Source organism: Acipenser ruthenus, chromosome 17 (genome assembly GCF_902713425.1).
Source record: "Acipenser ruthenus chromosome 17, fAciRut3.2 maternal haplotype, whole genome shotgun sequence".
In the NCBI taxonomy this organism is placed as follows: Eukaryota; Metazoa; Chordata; class Actinopteri; order Acipenseriformes; family Acipenseridae; genus Acipenser; species Acipenser ruthenus.
This window is the reverse complement of record NC_081205.1, coordinates 25,300,309-25,315,634: the sequence shown is the minus strand read 5'-3', so window position 1 is coordinate 25,315,634 and position 15,326 is coordinate 25,300,309. Positions and strand designations below refer to the sequence as shown.

Below are 15,326 nucleotides of genomic sequence, written 5' to 3'. Positions count from 1 at the left end.
CTGTAAAATGACTTTTAATCATTGCCTAGGCGAGGGTCTTTTCTGATCTTCTGCCTTTTAGTCTTGTAATTTAAAAATCAGGTGAACGGGGAATTTACCTATTGTTCCTTCTCAGACTATTCACATCAAAAGATAGCACAAAATGACCAGCAGGGGGCAGAAGCATCATTGATGTAACATAACGATGTCTAACACAAGTTAATAATATGATGTTAGTTTATTTCATGTCGTTGCATAAGAAAACAATAACAGCAGCAGCAGAGTAAACAACTGTTGTATTGATTTAAAACGTTTGACATCCCGTTGTCAATGAACTTGGTATAGATGTTTAGTGTCAGTTACCTTATACTGTACGTTAGATTCAATTTGTATCATTTTCTGTGGAAGTCATCACATCCTGGAGACTCTTTAAGGTGGTTTTAAGCACTAATGTAACCCCAATAGAGCTCTCAGTATCATGTCTAAGCTTCCACGTATATCTGGTTGGTACATATGGCATAAGATTCACCCGGAAATGATGACCGAAACAGAAAATAATACATACACAGAGCCATACGAAGCTGGTCTTTAATTTCACATTCAAAATTTCCAGAATCCCAATATATATATTTAAATTGCATACACCCAAAATAACAAAGCAAGCCCGAGGGTTGACAAAGATGTGACAAACAAAACCAAATCCACTTGGCCCAGCAATGTGTTTCACACAAATACATTCATTACATGATGTACCCCTGCCTAAAATAAATGGTAGGTTGAATTGTTTCAATACTGTTTTGGTACCAGTAGAGTGGAATTTGCATTGCATCTGACTGGTAAATGAGTATCTTTCCTTTTCCTTCTGAACAGTGATGAAATTCATCTTAGATCCTTTCAAAGCCTTGGGGATCTCGTTGCCAGGCCAACAAACAAGTCACAAGGATAATCAGGCCCAATCCAGTCACGGAGACACACAATACAATGGGAATGTTTCTTTCGTTCATATCAACCAAGCATTCTTGCACTGAAATCACAGTCCAAAGAGTACATGTTAGAAGTATGCAATACAAACAAAACAGAACAAATACACAATGCAACACAAGATGTAAAGTTATCTTTCAGCAGAACAGTTAACATTTAATTAAATAAAATTAACAAATACTTCCAGATTTCACGTGAACCTACCTTTATCAAACTGGCCATTGATGATATTAAATGCCTGGAACTGAGTATTCACAATATAAAGATTGAAATTGCACTTGAGAGGCACTTCCTGCTGGTTTGTGCATTTGAAGGATCGGTCCACTGCTGCTTTAAACAGTTTTCTGTCGACTATATGGCCATGATAGTCTTCACCTAAAGTAAATTCAATAAACAAAATAAATATGTGGTCCACCCTTATGAACGTGTACCATGGTAAAAGCAGAGCAATGTGTAATAAAGCATAGGTAAGCATTGTAAAGATTAGCAAGTTATGGTAAAGCATATTTATAACATTGCAAACCAGGCTAAACTAAGACAAATGCAAACTATAACCATGGGAAAAGCATGGGTAACCTGCAAAAATACCATGGAAAAGCTTTATAAGGGAACAGCCTTGTCTTTAAAGAGCATTCATACTATAAATAGAATTATATAAAGTATGCATACAAATCTCTAACACTACAGTTTTTGGTCCTAGTTTACTATTCGATTTTAATCATACTGCCACTATAATTGTTCTTGTTGCCTGGTTAACAGCCTGCAATACAGTTTGAAAAAGATTCTGGAAAATGCAGAGGGAAAATAGTCCTTAAATAATACAACATAATACAAAATACAAATTAAAGAAATGTGCGATAAATATATTTTAAAACAATTACCACTGCAGCTTTTCATATGGAGAATAATCTACTTCAACCCCAAAAACTTAGCTCGCAACTTTAGGTTCATTAGTATTCTCTGTTTTCACTGTTTTATTGTTCAAATATTGTAGGTAATTCTGTCATTTTGAAAGACTCACATTCACAAAAGTGTGCAATGTTTTAAAATATTCATACTTACTCATCTGTGTCTCATCACCAATGGCTGATGACAGTAGACTGGCTTCAATTTCATTAACATAATATATACCGTCATTCTACGGGAATAAAATACATTACAGTAGGTTGACAGGATATTTAGCACTTTTTGAGTGAGCGCCTACTTCTAAGTTTACATTATTTAAATTTGCTAGATACTGGAAGGTCTCCTTCTTTGAGCTGAGAAATAATTATGGTGTACACTTCCTGTTCAAATATTAGGACCACACTTCGCCCAATCTGTAGTCCACTGTGCAGTGCAGAAAATGAGTGTGTGGATCAGGTAGGAGTTTGACTTAATGGGAACCCACAATGTCTGCTGCACAGGAAGTGAATGTACAGTAATATTTGCAAATGAGAGGGTTTTTTTAAAATATATATTTGTTATTGAGTTTTATATTTGCCTCAAGTACTGTCTTTAAACTGACAATAATAGATGCATAATAGTTAAGTCAAAGCATCCTGTCAAACCGTAGCTGGTATTATGCTGTGCGGCTTTAAAAAATGAAACAGATTAATTGTTGGCTGGCTGTTTATTTTTGTAAATATTGTATTGTTGTAATACAGTATACCCACCTTGATAAATGTGAACTTGACAAACCCTCCACTAAAATTTAAATTAAACCAGGACCTGTTTTCCCCACACAGTCCCCTTGCTTCTGTAGAATTAGGGTTAATGTTAAAATAGGATTTTCTCTGTTGAAGAAAGAATCATATTTTTATACTGTTAAAAAAAAATCTGTAAAATTACTGTTTTTTGCAGTGTCTTTTCATTTCCTTTAAGTTCAGTTAAGTGTCGAAAAACAATATATCTCTTTATATATATATATATAAACAACATATCACATTTTTATTAGAAATTGTGTTTTGGTCCTTTGCTTTTAATGGTACCAGAACATAAATTAGTTTAGTAAATACTTCTGGCAACGCTAAACCTAAAATAAACACATGACCAAATCTTGGCTTGAGTGAGTCTTACTTCCTTTATTCTGTACTGAGCCTGTCAACAGTGATTTTTGCTCAAATTAAACACACAGTACCTGGTTCCTTGTCACAGTAAATTGTATTCCCATAAGTGCCTTAATACACACAGTACCGGTGGTGTTGTTGGTTATTGTGTAATTTCCAGTTGGAGGTGTCAAATATTTTGGTGAAAGAGCTGGACCAACTGGAATGAGGGTGGGTTCGGTCCTGTTGGATGAAGCAGTTGTGTGACTGGTTCCTGATGCCGTTGTCTGGTTAGCTGATTGGGTAGTTTTATGGACGGCTTGTGAATCAGTAGAATGGTTAGCTGCTGTGGTAGTATAGCCTGGTACTGGTGTTGTGTGGTTGTTTGGGGCACTTGATGGACTTGCTGTATACACAGGCATTTTTGCTGTTAGCCCATTGACAAGAAAGTGACACAATAAATTAGGTTCAGGTTTAAAGAAAAGTACAGACGTGCTCAAATTTGTTGGTACCCCTCCACAAAAAACGAAGAATGCACCATTTTCTCTGAAATAACTTGAAACTGACAAAAGTAATTGGCATCCACCATTGTTTATTCCATATTTAATAGAAATCAGACTTTGCTTTTGATTTTTTATTCAACATAATATTGTAAATAATAAAACAAATGAAAATGGCATGGACAAAAATGATGGGACCGCTAACCTAATATTTTGTTGCACAACCTTTAGAGGCAATCACTGCAATCAAACGTTTTCTGTAGCACTCAATGAGACTTCTGCACCTGTTAACAGGTAGTCTGGCCCACTCTTCCTGAGCAAACTGCAAAAGCTGTCTCAGGTTTGATGGGTGCCTTCTCCAGACTGCAAGTTTCAGCTCTTTCCATAGATGTTCGATAGGATTCAGATCAGGACTCATAGAAGGTCACTTCTGAATAGTCCAATGTTTTGTTCTTATCCATTCTTGAGTGCTTTTAGCTGTGTGTTTTGGGTCATTATCCTGTTGTAGGACCCATGACCTGCGACTGAGACAGAGCTTTCTGACACTGGGCAGTACGTTTCGCTCCAGAATGCCTTGATAGTCTTGAGATTTCATTGTGCCCTGCACAGATTCAAGGCACTCTGTGCCAGGCGCAGCAAAGCAGCCCCAAAACATAACCGAGCCTCCTCCATGTTTCACTGTAGGTATGGTGTTCTTTTCTTTGAAAGCTTCATTTTTTCGTCTGTGAACATAACATGAGCAACATGAGCTGATGTGACTTGCCAAAAAGCTCCAGTTTTGACTCATCTGTCCAAAGGATATTCTCCCAGAAGGATTGTGGCTTGTCAATATGCATTTTAGCAAATTCCAGTCTGGCTTTTTTATGTTTTTCTGTCAAAAGTGGAGTCCTCCTGGGTCTTCTTCCATGGAGCCCACTTTCGCTCAAAAAGCGACGGATGGTGCGATCAGAAACTGACGTACCTTCACCTTGGAGTTCAGCTTGTATCTCTTTGGCAGTTATCCTTGGTTCTTTTTCTACCATTCGCACTATCCTTCTGTTCAATCTGGGGTCGATTTTCCTCTTGCGGCCGCACCCAGGGAGGTTGGCTACAGTTCCATGGACCTTAAACTTCTTAATAATATTTGCAACTGTTGTCACAGGAACATCAAGCTGCTTGGAGATGGTCTTGTAGCCTTTACCTTTACCATGCTTGTCTATTATTTTCTTTCTGATCTCCTGAGACAACTCTCTCCTTTGCTTTCTCTGGTCCATGTTCAGTGTGGTACACACAATGATACCAAACAGCACCGTGACTACTTTTCTCCATTTAAATCGGCTGAATGACTGATTACAAGATTGGAGATATGTGTGATACTAATTAAAGAAACTAATTAGTTTGAAATATCACTATAATCCAATTATTTATTATCTTTTCTAAGGGGTACCAACAAATGTATCCAGGCCATTTTAGAATATCTTTGTAGAATAAGCAATAATTAATCTCTTTTCACAGCTTCTTTGCTTTATTCTATGACATACCAAAGGCATGCAAGTATACATGATAAAATAGCTTTTAATTTCATAACTTTTCAGGAGGAATGAAGCATTATTTCAATGAGCTGTAAGGGTACCAACAAATTTGAGCACGTCTGTAAAATCACTACTGAAATAACACAGGAAATAGCTATTATACAGCAGAACGTCATACAGGGGTAATCCTAGGGAAATCACAGATGGATGATGAAATCCAGGGTATTTCTCCAATGTTGTAACATTTTTAATAAAATCTAGCTATGGTTTATCCCGCCAGGGTATAGGGTTAATCTAATCGAGCACAAAGTCAAGCAGACTAATATTTCAGCAAAGTTTATCAAGGTTCACAAAATAACATATTCATTACTAATTCCTTTAAGAGGGAACAACTTTGGTATATCATATGACATAACATCATATAACATAGATTTTCCTCTTATGGGAAGAAGATTCAACCATGATAATAGCCTCACAGAATACATTTACTTCCTAGAACTGTTAGTTTGTATCCATGTACAGCTGGTGAATTTCTGCTGTGTCTATACTGTATTTCCTAATAAAATATATTAGTATCTAAAACACAAATTAATCAAATATAAATACATTTCAGGAAAAAGTTTTACTTCGGGAAACTTGTATTACACAACGTAAATAATCAATAGTGTTCTTTGTTCAAGATATTTGTGTTTTTTAGTTTAGTGTTTCGAGAAATTGTTGTTTACTGTGAAAATACATTTAATCATATTGTCTAAACATTTTTCTGCAAATATAAGTTACAAAAGGTGTAAGTTTAAAAATGTAAGGTAAAATGTAAAAAAAAATAAACTAAATTTGATTATATAGTTAAAAAAAATGTAACTTACCTAATAATAAAAATATTAACAGCTGGTCCATCATTGTACTGGGTATTAGTATTTGAATACCGTTGATCAGAAAACGCTGTAAGTGAAGAATGAAAGCAGAATTAAGAAGAAGCAAAGAAGGATGTGGTTCAAGTCATGGGTGATTTACAGAATTTCACAAAAGAAGGATGTGTGATTAGAATCTGCTGTTCTAAGGTTTATTTTTTAAATTTGTCACTTAAACTGAATCAGTCATACAAAAAAAAAAAAAACAGAGCCTTTTCGCGTCATTACTTTACACAGGCTTTAGGATTTGTAACTATATTTTTGGGCCACAATCTTTTTTTATTTCACTTAAATATTAAAATATGTGACACAAAAACACAGTCTCAGGATTTGAATGGCCTGGGTTACAGTGAGCCAGATTCTCAAAGATATTTACTCCAAATCATCATTAGCATGTTTTCTACCCAATCCTAAAATAATTGGAGTATCTCTTAGAGTGCTGTAAACGTTGGTATCCCACGATTACATCAATAGATATATGGTATCATTATAACACACTGTACTGTCATTTTTTGTTTACATGTTTAAGGTTCCCATACAACTGTAGTAAAAACTAGTTTTATACTGTTACACTAATGTTGGATTTGCCAGTCAGTATTTCCTCAAAAGTTTGTGTAGTTTTGCTGGTTGGCGAAAAAATGTAAATGCCACCTTCTGTTTTAATACATTGAATCGTTTTTTGGTTTCCATTTTTTTGTGTGTGTGTCTGAAAAAAAAAAAAGTTAGGTCAGGGCCAGCTCAGTCAAACTGTGATTCCTGATGAAAGTAAACAAGTGCACAAAGAGTCCACTAGTAGCTGGCTTAATCATTGCTGTTACTTGGAATTTTATATCTAACATACAGTAACCCTACTAGACTGCTATAATAGCTTGTAACAGCTTTTATAACACATTCTTAAGGCCAAAGTTTTCCTCCATTTTTTGCAATAAAACTAGAAAGCAATAAACGAAAGCCAAACTGTAATTGCTCCTTCAAATTTCTTTTCTCTCTCTTTTAATTAAAGCCGTGCAGAGTTTTAAAATGGTTTATTTTCAGCAATTTGATCTGAGCATCATTTTTAAAGTGCTGTACTGTAATTGCATGAATATAAACTGGTTACAAAAAAAAAAAAGCTTCTGTGCTACTCACTGAAAACATGAAAGGATGAAGATAACATTTAGGACCAGACATGTAAAGTCAAGAGGCTGGACTCTGGCTGCGCTGTAAAGGGGTTGTTTTTGAAGCTTGGCATTTTATATTTGTAATACATTTCTGGAAGTGGAATCGCATGTGTTGAAGCTTTAACAACATAACTTAATAGGGCACAACAGAAAGTTCATGTAAGCTAAATCATGTGCATTATTTGGAAAAATTATTAGTGAGTAAACAGAAAATCCCTTTTAAAAAAGAGTGTTTCAAAACTAGTATCAAACAACAATAAAATGATGTATGTACTGTATATCAGCAACATTGTATTCCTATTTTATTTCATAAATAACTTTCTTAAATATCCTATTATGCATGCCCTGTATGCTTTTCTGTTGCTGTTTCTGCTTATATCCTTATTTGCCAGGCTTACTCACTATTAGAGCAAAAACTGCTTTTGAAAAGACTACAGAAGGCTGATTCGGATTAAGTGTGGTGGGGAACCACATTAGTGTTGCACAGGCATCCCTGCACAATCCTTCACCCAAAGATATTTGATTATTATATTTGCTTCACCGATGGGCTTCAGTGGATAGTGTAACACTAATATACTTCCCCACCTCATTTATTCACAATCAGCCCTGAGTAGTCTTACCAGAAGCAATTGTTACTGGAATAATTGGTAAGCAGGCAAATAGTGATCTAAGCCAAAATAACAATAGAGAATCATACAGATGTGATAGGATATTAAATATGGGGAACATGTAAGTATCCCTTCCAGGACAAAAGTGTGCCTATTTATTGTTAAATGTTGATATTCCTGGCCTAATTTTTTTTTAATGTTCCAAAAGCTAAACAAACAAAAAAAACTTCAAAGGAAGGTAGGAGATTTTCTGGCCAGGGAAAAAGACTACTGAAATGAATTAATTTTTAACTTTAACCACCAACTCCATTCCTGCAGCCAAGGTTTCGACATAGCATTCTGCTCAAACAACTCCACACTATCTAGGGGTACTGGAGATTTCTGTCAAACAGAACCCAGGGATTCCAATCTGTAGTCTTAGGTAATAGCAAATAGTCAAAATGCAGGAAATTGCCCTTATGGAACAAACATATATTTTTAATATATGGTAGAAAAGTATGATCCGTATACTTTTCAAATATAGAAATTGGCCTCTTTTTTATATAAAATATATGGGATATATTTAAAATATATTTTAGTCTGCAATCCATATATTTATTTTCTATGGATTACAGACTAATGAAAATATATGGTGCACCATATATTTTTAACATATAAAATAAATATATGGACTACAGACTAAAATATATTTTAATATATGATATATCCCATATATTTTAAATATATATATAAAAGGGGCCATTCTATATATGAAAAATATACGGATCATACTTTTCTACTATATATTAAATATATATATATATTCCATAAGGGTGAATGCAGGAAACTTCTGAAGCTGTGTCTTAGTACAGTTGTTACTAATTAGTCAACTTTTTAATAAACAAAACTTTTTTTTGTAAGTAATAATTTGAAATATAATTATATTTTTCAGTCCAAAAAAAAAAAAAAAAGAAATTTGCTGTGTCCACCAGTGGTGTCAAGTATAAAATACACTAAATGGAAAGTGTACTGCTGTAGCTCAGGGTAGCAAAACAAAGTTGTATGACAAAAAAAAAAAAAAAAACCTTATTATTTGTGTACATTTTTGTATTGCTTCTTTTATGTAATCAGAAACTAAAATATGTAGTCTGAACATGAAGGTTGTGAATATATTATACTGCCAGGGAAATATTAGAGGTTGGCGAATTCATTTATAGATTAGAAGTTAAACAAAAAAGCGATACAAACAGGTGATCTTTGACTTTGGTGTAATATTCATTTGCAAACTGGACTGTAGACTGCGATAGTGGAATGAGATGAGATTGAACTTTACAGACAGGTTTCACGATGCAGATGGAAGTGCGGTATAAGTGTCAAGTAGATTAAAAGGAGAGAGAAAGTGTGACCTGGGAGGACAATATGGAAGCATGTAGTACACAGACACCCAGGAATCATGTTTTATGATAAAAATGAACATGATTGTAAGAAAATCTGCTGTCAAACAGCACATGTACTGTAGATATTAAATTAATTTAATTATAATTTCTGGGCACTTGCTATTTAATACCTGTAGCTATACATCATCATCTTTTATATATTTTTCTTCTCTCCATGCAGAGCATTAAACTTTGGCACAGATCACTATTTGGTTATTGACTGTTACACTTCCTGTTCAGTCAACATAACGTTAAAATTTAACTGAATGTTAACTGTTAAATGTTCTTTGCAACTATGAAAAGGACATTTAAAATATATAAATAACAAATAACTTAATACAAGAATAAATGGGTTGTAGGGGATAAAATGGTTTGCAAAGAAAACACCCAGCCATTCTGCATTGGAAATAAATGACTACCATTATTTGAGGCGCCCCTGCACGTCTTTATTAAGCAAACATTTTGCTTAATAAAGACGTTTTTATTCTAGAAAACCAATTAAAAGACTACACTGTGTAACATTGCTTTTAGATCCATGGAGAATTAGATGGCCATTGTTATTTCTATGTCTATCTTTAGGTCCATTATGTAGGGAAATACAAGAATATGGTAGTCTACTTCCATCTGGACCACCTTACAACTTTGGGAAGGTCTTGTAATATCAGCTTTTAAGATGATGCAGAATGCTTGAGGTACGGTACATCAGACCCAAACAAACGGAAAAGCAAATTGGATAGAAACTGGAAAAAAAAAACACCAAACAATTGGTTCCAAATGACATTAGCAGATCTGTGCGTTCAATAAAAGGGCCTGAAGTATTGATTTTGAAGTGCAAACCTTCAAACCTTTCTACAAACTGACAAATGCAGAGTGACCATGAGAGCACTGATAAGCAGACCTTTGTCCTCTATGTCTATCTTCTTATTTAAACAGTTGTGTTTGGCAAATAAGCTCTATTTGCACTACTGCTGAGTATATAATGCTTAGGACTCAATCAGTATTGCAGTAGTACTCAAGAATAGACCTCTCAGAATACAGTACCATTGCATTTCTTTAATTTACTATTGCCACTATGAAGCTACTTGCAATTATTCTAGTCTGCTCCCAGCTGTGTCTTAAAGGGGCCCATTCTGAAATGCTTCCAACTTTTTGTGATGACAGTTTAGTTGAAGCTGCTGTGGACGAGGCAATCAAAACCTACAACAAAGAACTGGTGTCAGGCAATCAGTTTGCACGCTACCAAATTATTAATGCCAAGAAAGTAAGTGCCATGTTACTACAAATCTTCTTTTTTTTTTTTTTTTTTTACTGTCTGTCTTCAATGATCTCTTTTATGTCAATAAAATGAGATGTTTGCTTCCCTGGCAGACTTTCAGATTCTTTCTTTTTAAATGGCTACTTTTTACTTCCTATTAATAATAATTTGCTTGACTAACATGACAGAGGTTCGATTGTAGGGATTTTTTTTTTTTTTTAATTAAAGTCAAGTTCCCTTACTTCAGTTAACTTCTCATAAAGAACATTGCCAATAAGAAATCAGGGAAAGGTAAACAAGTTATGAACAAAGTGCAGTTCATGTGTTATTTTATTTGCTAGTGTTCTTTTTTGGTTTTAAAGGTCTTGCATGCCACTTTTCTATAACATTTGTAATTTTATGTGGCAGCACAGTTCAGATTAAATTTACAACTCTGTCACTACATGTTCCTATAAGGGTTTACTAAGCTACTATTGGTAAAGCAATTTTAGCTTAGTGGTTATTATACATTAGGCTTATTTACAGCCTGTGCTTGACTCAAAAAGTCCTTATAAGTGAATACTGGGCATCCTTTCAAAACCCTTACTCCAGTTAAAGCCTTGCAGTAAACATTTTGAAGTATGTTCCTAGAACGTTCAATCAATGGATGATTATATGCCCTTCACTGCGAAATATAAAATCAATCAATAATGTTAGAAACAGCAATTCCTGTATTAAACAAGGTTCAAAATGTCTCCTCCATTTCATTCCTCACGCAGTCTGAAAATGGCTCACAGACAACCTACAAAGTCAAATATAGTGTCAGAGAATCCAACTGCCCAGTAGGGGGAGACAAAATCTGGCTGGAATGTGACTACCTGCCGGAGGGTAAAGCTGTAAGTATTGCTTCTGTTAAATACTTTATATTTATCTTTTTTTTTAAGCTGAAAAATATTAATTTTGCTGTGCATCAGTTATATTCTATGTAACCTTTCTTGGTTTTCATTTCATAGGAACTGCGACCCTGCACAGCTGTGGTAAAACATTCTGAGGAAACCAACGAGGTTGTTTCAGTTGCCTGTCATGCCCTTGGTAAGAGAAGTCCTGAATTAAACTGTGTTGATTGGGGGGTTACCTGGTCATGTGGCCACAGCAAAATCAAATTAGAGTAATATCACTGTATATAACTGCCTGAGAAATGTATGAACAGAAAATAAGCTCTACTAAGTACAACATCTTAAAAGCGACGTGCTTTTAAACAAACCCCTTGCTTAGAATAAGTTTCTTGTCTACTTTTAACAAGCACTTTGTGTTAATGAAATAAACAGAAAAGGAAGCTCAAGCCGTTTTTAATACCACGTGTTTTCTGCAGACGAGGAACGTACTGTTGTTAAACATTACCATTGTCTTGGATGCCCTCAGGAAATACCGACCAATAACACTGAACTAATGAAGGCTTTGCAACATGCGCTAAAAAAATTTAACAATGAAAGCAACTTCCCAAAACATTTCGTCATTTCAGCGATCAAGAAAGCTACAAGACAGGTTAGTAAATGGGTATTTTAATTGTAGAGCACTGAGAGTGATTGTGAGATACCCCGTTTACAGGATCTCAAAGGGTTATTATAAACCTGATAAAACAATAATGAATTGAACTGAATTTAAATTCAAATACAAAAGTGAAATGCTGTAAATTTACAGATCGTGAACATATTTGATACACATTTAAATATATTATAGCTTTTACAGAATACCAGATTTTTTTTTACATTAATTATTGTCTCAGAATTGAAGTTGTGGTTTAGGATTTTCCTCAACACTTTAATGATCTTTCTTAAGGTGGTAGCTGGGTGGAAGTACGATGCTCATTTTGAGATCCATCAGAGCAATTGTTCAAAAGCAGAATTTGAGGAGATAACACCTGAATGTCAGCCAGAAAACTCAGTAAGTAAATAGTTTATCCCAAACTTTAAATACTACATTAAGACATATATAGAATTCATCATAAAAACCTCATGCTTTGAAAATGATTCCTTCACAAAAGGCCATCTTCTCTGTTGTGTAGGTTGTCGGTAATTGCAACGCTTCAATTTATGTTGTACCATGGAAAGGAGAAGTACATCCTGATGTAAACTGTGAAACCGAGGAAATACCGGTAATTTCATTTATAAAATCTATTTGAACTGGTAAGACGAATTTTAGTTTTTCATAAAATAGTAGATTAAGGAAAGAGGCCCCTCTTTCATTATTCTATCTCTGTCTACATTACATTACAAAAAAAAAAAAAAAAAACGCCAACAAATAATTTTTATAACTCAATAAAATGTACTATACAACATACAATGTATTTCATTTAGCTTCAGGTTCCTCTGAAAGTTACTGTCACCCACTATTCACGGTACTGGTGTAGATCATGCATTCACGGCCATTATTATAAAGTGTTGCACAGTTTTTAATGAACTGTTTCTGAATGTCTGTTTTTCAGACTGTGTTTTTAAGGATGCCCCCAGGCATGTCTCCCTTCCGCACTGTCCTTCTCGATGTCGATAACACAAAGCCCAGCGATCTCCAAAGAGATGGAGATGGGGAGCAAGAAGAAGGGAAAAAATCTTCTGATGAATCTAAGGAACACGTGACACAGAGTCCTGACACTCTTCCAACAGACTCCAAACATGCTGGTGGAGAAGAATCCCAGGAACAGGCAGCAGGATCAGGTCCCATTACACTTGACCCAACTGGCCCTATAGGATCAGGTCCTGGGCTAGTTGGAGGGCCTGGACCTGTGGATCTGCATCACCTGTTCCACTGCCCCAGCAAACCATGGAAGTCTGTTGATTCCCATGTGGTTATTCATGCCCCACAGCCTGAATCAGTTGCTGTAGTGCCTGAGGACACGTCGAAGCAAAGTGGCACATTCAGCGATGCCGACCTGTTGGCAGGTCTGTAAAGAGCCTGTTCACACCTTGAAGCTTGACCTCAGTGTCTTCTTGTGTAGCTGGAAATTAGTTTGCTACTCAGTTTGGAACCTAAACATACATTTAAATTTGTGTTTGATCCCAGCTGATGTATTTTATTCAATAAAAGCCCCATTTCACAATCCTAGTTAAATAATGAAACTTAAATATTTCTTAAGTGCCTTTATTTGTGAAGGATATAAATAAACTATACCCCCAAAAATGTATCAAGCTTGATTACCTTGACCTTTTGTTCTGTATGAACCACCATATTAGCAAATTTTTCAGACCTTATTTTGGTAAATCTGTACAGTTACAAAAGGCTTTAGGTAATTGAACACAATTACATGTTTTACCACTCTGACTTGTATTAAAAAAGACACTGTGCATTTTTAAAGGGTGCAAAGTCTTACTAAAAGGTGTACTGCTCTGTATGTCAATGTTGAAAAGTGTCTCACTTCATAATAAAATTGTGTTTAAAACTGTTTGTGCATTTGTGTCTACTTGTTTTCAAACCAGCCAATGAAACCTGTCAACAAATGAGTGTGATGAGCATCTTGAATAAAGAGGCAGCTGCATTTATTTCTGATTAGGCTGAGCTTGGGGCATTAATAGCTAGGTGGCACATTGTACATCAGTCTGGGTTAGAGAAGATGGGGAATTCTAAAAAGTGGTGGAGGTTGAGTTTGTGTGCAGCTGTGAAGACAGTAGGAGCCAAAGTTGTCAAAACATGGGGAAAGCAAGGGCCACTCCTCAGTTGTTGTAGGCAAATTGCTGCATAACACATTATTTAATCCTTGCCTAGGAGTCAATTGTACCTTGACACCAGCAGCAACATTCCCAAACACCCTCACATTTGCTACACTATATTATATTATCATTATTAATAATTTCTTAGCAGACGCCCTTATCCAGGGCAACTTACAATTGTTACAAGATATCACATTATTTTTACATACAATTACCCATTTATACAGTTTTTTTTTTTTTTTTTACTGAAGCAATCTAGGTAAAGTACCTTGCTCAAGGGTACAGCAGCAGTGTCCCCCACTGGGGATTGAACCCACAGCCCTCTGGTCAAGAGTCCAGAGCCCTAACCACTACTCCACACTGCTGCCCTATATATAAGATATGTGAACTGTTAATATATCATACTAGGTAATCTAATATGCCTGCAGCTTTCTTAGGTAATATAAACAAACTGGTGATCCAACGATACCTGTTTGCTGATGTAGCAGATTGCAAATTTAGCATGCTTATGGGACACAAAATAATGTAAAATTCTGAAGCCCAAGTGATTTCTAAGTGTCTGCTCACCAGCTATTGCTGATACTGTATTTTCAACAGTGAATGCTGCCAAACAATTATAACATGTCAGGGACTAGCTGAATACCCTAGCTTTTGCCCAGCTCAATCAAAATGATGGCCATAACTTATGGCACTTAGTGTACACCACCTGTGGTTCCCAGCTCCAGTGCCTGGAGGTTATTAGTATGGGTTTTTGTTTTATCATGACCATACAATTATTTTATTTGCATGAAAACCACTATTAGAATAACAATTTTCTTGTGAGTCCCTTATTATTATTATTATTATTATTATTATTATTATTTGTTTTGTTTTCCAGACTTTATCTGGATCTTAAATTGGGTGAAGTTAATTTAAACAAACACCACACTGTAGATTCACTCAGGTATTAGGACCCTTCTGAAACACGAAAAACCTTTTTGGCACTTTATTTTAAATAAACTAAAACAGCCTTCAAATTATATCCTAAACTAAATTACATTTGATGTGTTACAATAGGACACGTTCACCTACCGTACCATGAACTGCTAAACTGTCCCAACCTAGAGATTACTACACACTTCACTTACGCTATTTTGGCCAATCAGACAATAGTACTGGTGCTGCTTCCGGTGTCCCCTTTTTTTTTTTTTTTCAGGAGACCCCGTAGCAAACCGCACAACTCCTTTTACTGCAATATCCTTCCGATAGAACAAAATGTTCCAAATGTTTTTATAAAATAATAATAATAATTTTAAA

General features: G+C 35.2%; 2 protein-coding genes across 2 annotated transcripts; one reads left to right on the top strand and one right to left on the bottom strand.

Annotated features, from left to right (window-relative positions):
- Positions 1-202: 202 nt before the first annotated feature.
- On the bottom strand, positions 203-15,135 carry lamp3 (lysosomal associated membrane protein 3). The gene is made up of 7 exons (XM_058990225.1): positions 15,102-15,135; positions 5,865-5,940; positions 3,080-3,414; positions 2,616-2,735; positions 2,023-2,098; positions 1,165-1,335; positions 203-1,003 (listed from the first exon to the last, which is right to left on the bottom strand). Exons 2-7 carry the CDS (start codon positions 5,896-5,898, stop codon positions 864-866), a joined length of 876 nt encoding a protein of 291 aa, XP_058846208.1. The 5' UTR covers positions 5,899-5,940; positions 15,102-15,135; the 3' UTR covers positions 203-863.
- Positions 10,083-13,765, top strand: LOC117423273 (kininogen-like). Its single transcript, XM_034038801.3, has 7 exons — positions 10,083-10,353; positions 11,106-11,222; positions 11,340-11,418; positions 11,699-11,871; positions 12,166-12,270; positions 12,392-12,481; positions 12,812-13,765. The coding sequence occupies exons 1-7, from the start codon at positions 10,165-10,167 to the stop codon at positions 13,271-13,273; spliced, it is 1,215 nt and encodes a 404-aa protein (XP_033894692.1). The 5' UTR covers positions 10,083-10,164; the 3' UTR covers positions 13,274-13,765.
- Positions 15,136-15,326: the final 191 nt, after the last annotated feature.

Bases quoted from the DNA above. Each gene is read 5' to 3' on its own strand.
- lamp3 (XM_058990225.1), bottom strand. From the start codon at position 5,898: ATGATGGACCAGCTGTTAATATTTTTATTATTAG. The intron at 2,099-2,615 runs GTGGGTATACTG...TTATTCCCGTAG, and splicing joins TCAAGTTCACATTTATCAAG to AATGACGGTATATATTATGT. The intron at 1,004-1,164 runs GTAGGTTCACGT...CTGTGATTTCAG, and splicing joins CAATGGCCAGTTTGATAAAG to TGCAAGAATGCTTGGTTGAT.
- LOC117423273 (XM_034038801.3), top strand. From the start codon at position 10,165: ATGAAGCTACTTGCAATTATTCTAGTCTGCTCCCAGCTGTGTCTTAAA. The intron at 10,354-11,105 runs GTAAGTGCCATG...TTCCTCACGCAG, and splicing joins AAATTATTAATGCCAAGAAA to TCTGAAAATGGCTCACAGAC. The intron at 11,419-11,698 runs GTAAGAGAAGTC...TGTTTTCTGCAG, and splicing joins AGTTGCCTGTCATGCCCTTG to ACGAGGAACGTACTGTTGTT.